The sequence below is a fragment of the Helicoverpa armigera genome, chromosome 9 (genome assembly GCF_030705265.1).
Source record: "Helicoverpa armigera isolate CAAS_96S chromosome 9, ASM3070526v1, whole genome shotgun sequence".
In the NCBI taxonomy this organism is placed as follows: domain Eukaryota; kingdom Metazoa; phylum Arthropoda; class Insecta; order Lepidoptera; family Noctuidae; genus Helicoverpa; species Helicoverpa armigera.
The window spans coordinates 5,894,704-5,907,040 of NC_087128.1; the positions used below are offsets into that span (position 1 = coordinate 5,894,704).

At 32.5% G+C, this 12,337-nt stretch overlaps 2 protein-coding genes across 2 annotated transcripts; one reads left to right on the top strand and one right to left on the bottom strand.

Annotated features, from left to right (window-relative positions):
- The first annotated feature begins 354 nt into the window (after positions 1-354).
- On the top strand, positions 355-8,150 carry S6k (Ribosomal protein S6 kinase). The gene is made up of 9 exons (XM_021325535.3): positions 355-678; positions 995-1,035; positions 1,124-1,385; positions 1,469-1,602; positions 1,681-1,872; positions 2,064-2,154; positions 2,614-2,856; positions 3,298-3,405; positions 6,065-8,150. Exons 1-9 carry the CDS (start codon positions 580-582, stop codon positions 6,251-6,253), a joined length of 1,359 nt encoding a protein of 452 aa, XP_021181210.2. The 5' UTR covers positions 355-579; the 3' UTR covers positions 6,254-8,150.
- Positions 7,956-11,926, bottom strand: LOC110369908 (RPA-interacting protein). The gene is made up of 3 exons (XM_021325536.3): positions 11,708-11,926; positions 11,117-11,313; positions 7,956-10,840 (listed from the first exon to the last, which is right to left on the bottom strand). The coding sequence occupies exons 1-3, from the start codon at positions 11,786-11,788 to the stop codon at positions 10,522-10,524; spliced, it is 597 nt and encodes a 198-aa protein (XP_021181211.3). The 5' UTR covers positions 11,789-11,926; the 3' UTR covers positions 7,956-10,521.
- Positions 11,927-12,337: the final 411 nt, after the last annotated feature.

Below are 12,337 nucleotides of genomic sequence, written 5' to 3' on the forward strand. Positions count from 1 at the left end.
CAATTATAATGAATTATCAATCATGTGTATGAAAAAATAACAATTAACTTTTATAATTACATATCAAATCATCAATAAACCATATAAATTGACAGAGTAATATGAGAAGGAGCGTATTATTGTTCCTATTTTTCTTGAGTGAACAAAATGGCCAAATATCTTTAGTCTGTTAAGCCCATCTATTAGTTTGAAATCTGAATCAATACATACTCGCAAATTATAAAGTTATGTGTTCATAAAATTCCGCAAATACGAGCATAATAAAAGAGCCTAAGTTCCAAAGGCGTACATAATATTTGCAAGTTTTATCGATATTTTTGGTTTGAATTCACATCACTGATGTAACCTAGTGTTGTTACTTACTTCGCGAATAAAGTTGAAGTTCATTACATACATTCTCAAATTCACTATTGTTGATACAAAAACTGGTTGAGAAATACGATCATTTTTTATTATCATTATTGTGTAAACGTTTTCTTTTAATTAAACAGTTTTTATTTTTCCCAAAATAAACATTAGATTTCTATAGACGTTTATATTATTTCAAAGAACAGTGGCTGCTGATGTGATATTCTTGAAATGTCATCGTATATGGCTGGTGTTTTTGATTTAGATTTGGATGTGGATACTGTTACTGTTGGAGATTCAGATGAAGACGATATAATTGAAGTAGATGAGGTAATTATAACATAAGATGTGAACTAAGTGGCACCTCATTATTACTTAACCTAAAACCTTGTTCCATATTCTCTTGATTGTCAAGGATAAAATTCGTCGCAGTTGATTACGTTTATTTTCATAGGAAAATGCTATCTCCATTGATTATTACCCCTTTAGCGATGATAATGTCTACAATCTTTTATTAAACTGTCACTTTAGTCAGAGGCTAATTGTTTGTGTTATGAAATGACCATCAAAAAGTTATTAGTCCAAACATTATGTACAATTGGTTGGAAAAATATTACATATTTTATTAACCATTGTATTTTTCTAGGTGGACTATGAACCTGAACTACATGTTAATGCTATTGTAGAGTAAGTACTTAACCTTCAGGTAAACAGGGGTATTTTTTTGGAATACATACAATAAATTAGTAGAACATGATTTTATCTTATTTTTTAGGACTGAAGGATCTGAAACTATTCAACTGTCCGAAGACAATGTGAATCCAGGCCAGTGCAAACGTCTTGGTCCTCAAGACTTTGAATTACGCAAAGTTTTGGGGAAGGGAGGATATGGCAAAGTTTTTCAAGTTCGAAAAATTACTGGTGCTGATGCAAGTGCACATTTTGCTATGAAAGTCCTTAAAAAAGCTTCTATAGTACGCAATCAAAAAGATACTGCCCATACAAAAGCTGAAAGAAATATTTTGGAGGCTGTAAAGGTATACAAAAAATATGAATTTTATGTCTTACTACTTACAAGTATATTTTCAGAGCATAAATTTGAATTTAATCCTTATTTCAGCACCCTTTTATAGTGGAATTAGTTTATGCTTTCCAAACTGGGGGCAAATTATACTTAATATTAGAATATTTGAGTGGTGGTGAACTGTTTATGCATCTTGAACGTGAAGGCATATTTCTAGAAGATACAGCATGGTAAGTTCAAAATGATAACATAGTGGGCTTAAGAAACATTTACTTCATATACAATTTTAACTTATGATTCTATTTTAGCTTCTATTTGTCAGAAATAATTTTGGCATTAGAACATCTACACAGTCTTGGTATAATTTATCGTGACCTGAAACCTGAAAATGTACTCTTGGATGCTCAAGGCCATGTGAAACTAACAGATTTTGGATTATGTAAGGAACATATTCAAGAGGGAATAGTAACTCATACTTTCTGTGGCACAATAGAGTACATGTAAGTAACAATGATGTTTAATGTTTATTCTATTTAATTAACTGCCCTTTATCTTTCACAATCTATACTAATCCACTTTTTTGCACAATATCGGGAAATAAGTGTGGTATTTTCAATTAAATCATAAATCACGTATAAAGAATTATTATTCTGCGTAAACAACTATCCATATAGTTTTAATGTTATTCCAGGGCTCCAGAGATCTTAACTAGGAGTGGCCATGGTAAAGCTGTAGATTGGTGGAGTCTTGGAGCATTAATGTATGACATGCTCATTGGACAGGTTGGTTTACTATTAAATGTTAATCTATACTATCATACATCATTGTATTTTAATAAAATTCAGCAGGCTCAAAGTCTATTTTGAATAGTAGATGGTAAATATGTAGGTAGAGGTATTAAAAAATTTAGAGCATCAGGGTATAGCCACAAATTTGAGAGTCACTTCCCACAAAACAGCGACGAAGATATTTTGTGTTAAATGTGTTAAAGACCCAGCTATGAAGATATCACATGGTAGACTGCTATTGTCATTCAAAAGACTCATCATCATCATCATCAGCCTATCGCAGTCCACTGCTGGACATAGGCCTCTCCAAGTGCACACCACTGAGATTGATTTCAAAAGACTCAAGCAGGCAATTTCATGTTTAATCCCTATTAAATATAGGCTTCCCCTAATTGTGTACTAAAATCCCAAACATCAGGTACCATTTAAAACAAAGCTACAATAATGTTTCAGCCACCATTTACCGGAGATAATCGTACAAAAACTATAGAGAAAATATTAAAAGGTAAACTAATGCTTCCTGCCTACCTCACACAAGACGCGCGTGATTTGATACGGCGTTTAATGAAACGCTCGGAGACGCAGCGTTTAGGAGCACAGGGCGCCGCTGCCGTCCGTGGTCATGCTTTCTTCAAACATGTACATTGGGATGATGTTTTTGCTAGGAGATTGGAGCCACCTATTAAACCCAGACTGGTAAGACTTTTGATTCCGTATTAAAATTATTTTTTCAATTTTGTTTTTCATCATTCAAATTGATTTGTAACATAATTAAATCTGTATGCTCTGTAGATAAGCCATAAATCTATATTTTGAATATTATGCAATTAAGGAAAAACAACATCTATTTTGATTGTGTCCATGGAGCTCAGACCAATAACGGCGGACGTTATCATAGCTCATAGTAATAACACGACAAAAATAATCCACTTGAGATACGCTCAATATGTTTTGGCACTATTGCACAAATAACGGAAAAGCTCATAACCCAAGCATAGTATTTAAAAAGAATTTGCAGTGCTTTTTTGTCTAGACGTGTTTTTGTATACTGCACCTATGCCAGGAATGTTTTTTCTAAATACCTAGTATTGTTTAAAAATAATCTTGACATGTTCTTAATTATTATTTTCCTTTCAGACAAGTGATGATGATGTTTCGCAGTTTGATACAAGATTTACACTGCAAACACCAATTGATTCACCTGATGAGTCTACTCTTAGTGAAAGTGCCAACCTCATGTTTCAGGTAACTAAACTGGTCCGTTTTTTAGAGTTATGCCCGATTCGTCATTTTAGTGATTTGGCATCCATAAAAAACGTGTCCCGATTTGTCATTAAATAAAATATTTTATTTTACTTAGTCCCAATTGGTCATCCGTACTTTATTTTGTAAAAAGTACTGTCAACAAGATAAGCTTTACAATATTGTAATGTTTTTTTTTATTTATGTTGGTTATGTTTTTTCCGAATATGGCAAGACGCTATTAATAAAATCGCGACTTCAACGGCGTCACACACCGCACGGCCAAAACCAAAATACCAGGATCGCATAAATCAGATGAGTAATATACCAATCAACGAGTGTCCATGGAACTGCCCACCGTGTACTAGGACCGCATAACTTACACCATCATTCATCATTTTTATGTATACAATCTCTTTGCTAGTTATGGGGCCCTGGTACTTTTGTTACCGGCACAAAAAGTATCGAGTCACATTTTCGGGTTTAAAAATGCCCATGTTGTCTTCACCTGTGTTTTAATGTCAATTTTATTATATTTATATGAGAGCTATACCTTTACCTACATCGAAGTTTTTCATTTAAAATTTCTTCTAACACTTTTATTTCTGACGGTACTCTGATACGTGAAATTTTATGCGGGTGACGAATCGGAACTCAAAAGGAGATTGGGCAAGAATGTATGAAGTTTGGTCCAAATGTCCACCACGAACGAGACCTATATAATTAAATAGTCCACTTAATTTAGAGTAACTTTTACTAAGAAAGTAAAAAAAAAACAATGCCGAAAAAAAGTTATAGCCAAAACTGTATTCTTAATTTTCGGTAGTTTTTGTATGTTATCGTTATTATTTTTTATTTTATTCCACTAAGAATTCCGCATTTTATCTAAAACTAAGATGAGTAACACACATTTGCATATAAATAGCCCATATTTTTTTGCCCGATGGATGTACGAATCACTAACCAATTGAGGCGCCAGAAGTGCTTGAATATACTCAGCGGTTCCTGGATCTAAGAAAATTGGATGTAACTGGTGGTGTCTTCTCTCTTATAATGAACAATTCTATTTTGTCAGAAGTAACAGAAAGTACGAAAATCTAATCGTAATTGAAAAAATCTATAAAATGTTTTATTTGATTTTGCTATAACTTTTTTCTGGCATTATATTTTTTTTTACTCTCATATATGGCTATCTAGCCATATAGGTCTCGTTCGTGGTGGACATTTGGACCGGAATCGCCCATTGTCCTTTAAATATTAAATTATTTATTTTGCTCGAATGACCAATCGGGATTTGGTGTATGGAAAAAATAGTTGGTGACCAATCGGTACTAATGACAAATTGGGAATAACTCGTTTTTAGGGTTCCGTAGCCAAAATGGCAAAAACGGAACCCTTATAGTTTCGTCATGTCCGTCTGTCCGTCTGTCCGTCTGTCCGTCTGTCACAGCCGATTTACTCGGAAACTATAAGTACTACAGTGATGAAATTTGATGGGAATATGTGTTGTATGAACCGCTACAAAAATATGACACTAAATAGTAAAAAAAAGAATTGGGGGTGGGGCCCCCCATACATGTAACTGAGGGATGAAATTTTTTTTTTCGATGTACATACCCGTGTGGGGTATCAATGGAAAGGTCTTTTAAAATGATATAAAGTTTTCTAAAAAACATTTTTCTTAAAGTGAACGGTTTTTGAGATATCAGCTCTCAAAGTCGTAAAAAGTATGTCCCCCCCCTCTATTTTTATAACTACGGGGTATAAAATTCTAAAAAAAATAGAGGTGATGCATGCTAATTAACTCTTTCAACGATTTTTGGTTTGATCAAAGTATCTCTTATAGTTTTTGAGATAGGTTGATTTAACTGTAATTTACGGAACCCTTCGTGCACGAGTCCGACTCGCACTTGGCCGGTTTTTTTATATGGCAGAACAGGATTTATTAAAATAAGAAATGTTATTTTCCGCAATTTGGCACAGCGGAGCTTCTTAAATACTTTACCTACGCCTACCAATGTATATTATTGCATCATCCAATGCTTTCTGATACAGAAGGTTAGATACCGATTGGTGCAACACTGAAAGCGATAATTTGTTTCCATATCGCGTCGTCGTACCTATGCGTACACGCTCGATAGACGGTTCTCATACTCAGTGCGTCTAAATTATGCGCGTGCTTACGGGCGGTCCATTACTGTTCGATTTATGAATTTTCGTCGGACCTGCACTGAAAGCGACTTAACCCGCAGAACCATCTCAATGGCACAACGTCATTGTCGCAAGCTTAGACGTTGCACCACGGCAGCTGATATTTTGTTTAGCTAAGTTAATGCTTTTTATGGACATTTTTTATGGTACTCTTTTTTAAATAAAATATGTAATAGGTCTACGTCCTAATGTAGTCGGTGGCGAAGTCACAAGAGCGGGGGCCTTTTTTGGGGAATAAAATTTAAGTCTGTTCATCGTCATTTCAGAGATTTTAACGAGGTCTTTATTCGGAAGCTATGCGAGGCCTTTTCAATTGCAAAGTCGTGTCATATTTCACTATCATATAACATGAACCGAGTCGTAAACATCACCTATCTATCTTTATGATTCCCTAATTAAACTTATATAGAAACATAAATAAATGCATTGCTTTACACGACCTTTTGAACAGGGTTTTACTTATGTGGCGCCATCTGTAATGGACGAGATCCACAAACCGCGTGTCATAACTGCACGATCACCACGCCGCCCAAGACCACAGCACCACCATTTCGCGGTACCTCCAGCCTCCTCCGGGCACGCACTCTCTCACGCTCAACAACATGAAGACCTCATGGATGTTCAAGGTTTACCTATATAGTAAGTACCTACCCTTAGAAATAATTGAAAATAGTTAAGTGTTGTGTTAATTTAACTACTGGTCTGTATTAATGAGAAAAGCGGGTTTATCCTTCCTGTTAACTTTGTTACATAGATATCCTGAATTTCTAACTGATTAATGAATTCGACAACTGTCACTTGACATCCCTCGCCAAGCATTCGATGACTTACTAAGATCCTATTGAGATCACCTGAGCAGGTTGTATAATCTATATAAAGTTTGGCAAATTCGTTAGTAACACTCCCGTGGTCCACGCGGATGTGTACTGTAAACTGTAATAGCAACGTTACAGAGGGTTGTTCCCAGAGCCCCCACAAAACTTTTCTTCGCGGCAGTCGGGAAAAATATTTACATTCTCAACCATCAGCTCAAAACTACTCGAATATTGATTTTGCCAAAAAGTTTGATTCAATTATATTCATTGTCTAATTTCTGCACATATTTAGCAATTTAAATTATTTATATCTGTCCTACTACCGTCATCTGCCCTCTTTTATTGTAATATTTATTTATTTTTAATAAAAATTCAACCTAACTGTGCTAAGGTTGCCAAGAGGCAAATACGTTTTAATGTGTTTCAGATTTTCGAATAAGTCATATGATTGTCTAAAACCCTCGATTAGCAAAAAACAATAAATTGTAATCGATGTCACGCACAATAATAACAAACGACAATAATTAATAATTGGTTAAAATTGTGGTAATGATACACTTGCGAGGCTGTGAGCAAGTACTCAGTTGTCGAATTTCCTCAGTTGGCTATATGAAAAGAAATCACAAAATGTTTGATTGAAAGGGGTAACATTGTTACAATTTAGAAAGATGTAAGAGTACAAGAAAGGCTATTGTGTTTTAATTTCATTCAGAAATATTATGAACAAATAATTATGTAAGTACATATAAAATGCGGCATTAAATTATTTCATAAACAGCAATAAATTCGTTAATTAATAAATTCAGATATGATTTTATTTTTTTAAACGCATTGCCTTATAACTGTAAAATTTAAAAAGGAATTGTTTCACTTCAGGTGAAGTGCCCTAGTTCAATTGTAAAATCCCCCACGAGACCCGCCAAAACTAACGTTAGTTAATAAACATAGAGAATGAATTAATACATAGTTTACTATAGATGATATAATTTTAGTGTAGCACTATAATTTCTTTCATTTTATTTAATTTGTAATTGTGTCACTTCTTGATAATTTTGTCACCAACTTTCTGTTTGGAATGATACAAGTGTGTCCTTGTTTACTTTTATAATCTGTACAATATTATTTCGTCTTTATTGTAATTTATAATAATCAAACGAACTTCCTATAAAATGCTTATGAGAATTGGAATGCAATAATAATGTATAACTATATTATATCGTAATAAAGTGTGTTTAAGTTATAAGAAAGATTGTTATTTGAAACTGAAATATTAAAGGGTAATACAAAGCAGAGAAAGTCTAAAACATGGATACAGTTAGCAGTACTGCGTCGTATTAGTGATATTTACTGATTGTACAGATTATACTATATGCCTTAAATACATTACACAGAGTTGTTGACTATTACAATTATAGAATTGACTGAAAAGCTTTTATTTTCAGGCCTAGAGTAAATTCATATAGTTGACCATTTTATGCTAAGAATAAATTCAATTTCAAAAGATGCCCATGTAATAATATCGGAAAATGATGGTACTGTTTTATATTACATATTATAATTAATGTACATTTTATACAAGTTACCGTTTAGTCTAATCTTTTGGTAGGAATTAATCACATGTAATAAAAATGTTCTAACCCCGATATGACAAAATAATAATTTACAATATACCTTGTTACCATGCTTCATGAATTGATTAAAATGTCATTTTTTATTTTGTAACCAGTAGTTTTTTTTTACCATTTACTGTTAGGCAACCTCAACATAAGAGAAAATTAATGAAAGAATAATAAATTGTATTTCAGAAAATATAATCAAAAACAATTGCTTTTAAGGAATACTCTATGACAAACTGATAATACTTATCAAAAAAATATTAAGAGGGCTATCACAAATTTTCGAGTTTTATACGAGTTTTGATGCGTCATTATGCTTTGGATATAGTCACAAAAAAAAAAACAAAAATAAGATTAAGAAAGTTTGATCATTGATCTTGGGGCTGTTTTCAATAAATATTTTAATTTGTCCACGTACATCAGTAAAATCTTTGTCTCTGCAAAGGATGTTTCATAAAATGTTGCTTTTGGGGATCTTTTGATGCTTCAGTACTCCGAGGATATAGCAATTTAACCATTTATAAAAATGTTCAAGATACAACTATATCTTGTACTTGTGCTTGCTTACACCACTTTATTACAATTCATACAGTAATTCATATAGTAAATAATTCTATAAAACTGAGAGTTACTGACAATTTTCCGTACAAAACTATATTTTTTATCTATGAAAGTATAATCCAAATTCAAATAAAAAACCTTTAATAATTAAGGTGGTATTGTTATAAAGCTTGAAAAAAAAAATTGGTCTGTTTAAAAGTAAAACAATATTTTAAAATAATTTTTGTTTGCAATGCAAAGAATCAATATAAATCTTGTGACGCGCGGCGTTCAACTTTAGTCAGCGCCAAGCGCTTACCGAGGAGGGACGTATCGCTCGTTGTTGCGCCGCGTAAACTCGCCGGAGTTCGAATAATTTAGTGCAACCTACGCATCTAACACGTTTTGATACTAGTGAGTTTTTAATTTATTTATTAGTTATAATGATCTGATTCAAATGTAATATACATAAGTATTAGCCCATGATATTCTAATGCGAAAATGTTATAGATTGGGTTCTCTTTTTTTGATGTTGGTTATATAGAAATATGTACGTAAATGTCATCGTCGTTAGTTTCGCTGTTGCATAATAATATTATTGGATATCTTTGATTCTTGCAGGATAATGAAAACATATTTAATTCAGATTATCAGACTCAATCGGATACAAGTACAAATAATATGAGAAGTATTTTTTGTCACTGGCGACAGACATATTTGTTTTAATAAACTATTTACATTCCTAGTTTTTATTGTTGCAGGAAAATGAAGATGCAATACATGGAAGACGAATTATAGATTTTAGTTTTTTTATAAATCAATTACTTATACCTAATTGATAAACATGGTGAAAAGTTTGGTTGTCGATTAAATAATTTAAAAATTGTAAACGATTATTTGTTTATTGTAACTCAATCGAGCTATTCTAGGTTATAAAATTCATCAGTACAAATAATATTTCATAAACTATAAAACCAATAAACTATTTCGGAAAAAAAGTGCCAAAGTCTCAAGTTTGTTTGTGCCGCGTTCCGGTCCGCAGGTGTGCGTTGCGTATTTCACTAGACGCACACGCGCGCAAGTGCTGCCGGCTATCGTCTAATTTACCTAAACCTGAGCGATTCGATTTTGTAATAGCGCTCTTAACACTAAACTAAAAATATTTTTATGGTTTTTAACAAAGCTACTAATGCCTTATGGTCTACAATTAAATTCCATTCTCGACATGTTTCATACAATGTTCTTGCAATGTCAACATAACAAAAAAGGGTTCTTATAAAAATACAATCACAGATATATTAACAACACTACTAATTCGCGGTGCAAATGGTGAAATGCGCCATGAAACTAATAAATTCTACTCTATAATGTTATATTCTACAATCAATTACAATTGCTAACAAAAAAAGCTTCTACACTACCTTAAAGGGTCAAGAAAACGACAAAATGATTGTAATTTCTTCAATCAAAACAATAACAAGTTTTGTGTGTACAGATTTATAAAAGAGATTTATTAGTTGTCCTTACATCTACGCATATAAAAATACTTGTTTCCTTCATATATGCAAATTGTAACAAGTGGACTTTTTAACTACACCATTTTTATTTATAAAAATGTTTTTCTAAACCATGCATTGACTGAAATTGGGTGTGTTATACATGCTGAAGCGAATATTGACTGGTCTATTCTTTGAATTATGTGTTATGATTTGAATAATTAGAGCAAAACACCACTTATTCACAGTGTCATCAAACAATTAAATAACAATTTATTAGAGAAAATAAGAGAAAAATCTAAAGAAACCTTCTACAATACAAGAATTTGTCACAACCACTTATTCTAGTAACAACAGAGTTCACCAATATTTGTTAAAACATTAATATTTGGAAATACCAGCTTAACAAACCCAAATGTGTTAACAAATATGTTTAGGATATTAAACTATTAATTTCATTTCCATACAACTATCACAAATAAGGTAAACATGACTTTCATTTTCTTCTGCCACTATTCCAAATTGTGCATTACTATTGCACATAGCATTATGAGTATCTACTGAACTTAAAAGAGTCTTTTTAATTTCTGTAAGTGGCTTTTGTGTTTTAATTGCAATTTTGCACTGAGAGCAGTTAAGATGACCATTTCTAATTTGAACATTTATTTTCTGGCATATTGGACAAATTACATTGTTGTCTTCTTCAACTGAGGACCAATCAATATTTTCCATTTGACTTCTTTCATACTCTTTGATACACCTGTAAAAACAATATTTTCAACATTCAAATATTTAGTAAAGACACATACATTATTAGAATGACAGTGACTTCTCCTTGCAATAACATTGAATATTATTCAGATCATACAAATCTTCCAAACTTTTCAAAATATAACTTATCAGGCTATTACACTTCTTTAGCTTCCCAACAGTAAAATCATTTAACAAATTGGTTCTGTAGTTTTGGAGACTTTTTGTTTGTATAAAAAGACAAAAATCTTTCTTCTTTATTATATTATTAAAAAAGTATAAGTACCACTCCAGTTCTTCCTGTACTAGCTCATTTTTAAGTTCCTCCATGAGTTCATATTCTTCATCATCAATTTCACCAGCACCATTGTATAAACTTTTGTATATGTCAGTTAAAGTATTGCATAAATCTTTTTCCAATAATGAGCCTCGCAGTTTATCCATCAACATACCACGGCAGTTCTGAATTTTGTTTTTGTAATTCTGAAAATTCAAACAATATAATAATCATAAACTCGCTTTTTATTTAATGACTTAAAATGTTACATTGCGATATATACGATTATTTTGTTTTGTTGCACAAAAGCGCTGTAGTTCCTATAATGAAACAACAGGGTAATATAACTTTTGGTATATTGATGTTTCAGTCTTCCACAATTTTTTCTTTGTATCTATTCAAAAATTAACAAGGTATGGAATTGTAATCGCAGTACTTGGTCCTGCATTCGCATATGAGGACTACTTTGTGGACAGGGTTGTATTCAGGTTAAATTCAAGGTTTTATTGTGTAATCGAAAAAGAAAAGGTGCATGCAGAGGTACTTTCACATGTAAATAAACAAGGATTCTGATAAGATGGCTATACAACTATGATATACCTTTCTCATTTTTTCTTTTAACTCTATTGGAGATTGTTTAGGCTTACAACCTAAATTCTTGAATTTAGGTGATGACGTCATTTTTGCTGAAATACAGTATAGTTGTTTGATGCTAAAACTTCTATTAAAAGGTAAAGAATAATATAAAAATGCACTTTTGGGCAAAAACTTCGCAGAGTTGGCGCTTTTTCTTTTCAAATGTCAATAATCCACCGCCTGCCTGTCTGTCATCAGCAGTGTCACTTTTTTTTTCTCATCTTTCTCCCGTGGTACGCTAAAGTCTCCACCATTCTGCCAACAATCTTTCGATAGTTAGTGCTTGATACAACAAATTTAATGCAATATGTTTGCAAGAGTAGTATACTGATCACGAGACAATTTATTTTCCATCTTCCCTGGTGTTACGGAAAACTGGGTTGAAGAAGTCACATAGGCAGTCGCTTTATTTATATAAGGCACTGGTATTCATATTCACTACTCAGCGGTGCATCCGGTTAGACTGGATGCCTATCCAGGCTCCAACATATTTGGGAAACGGCTAGGCAGTTAAGGATTTACTACGCTATGCTACGATACGACTTTATTTAAAAAAAACAATTTTTTATGTCTAGCAATGTATCAATTCTGGCA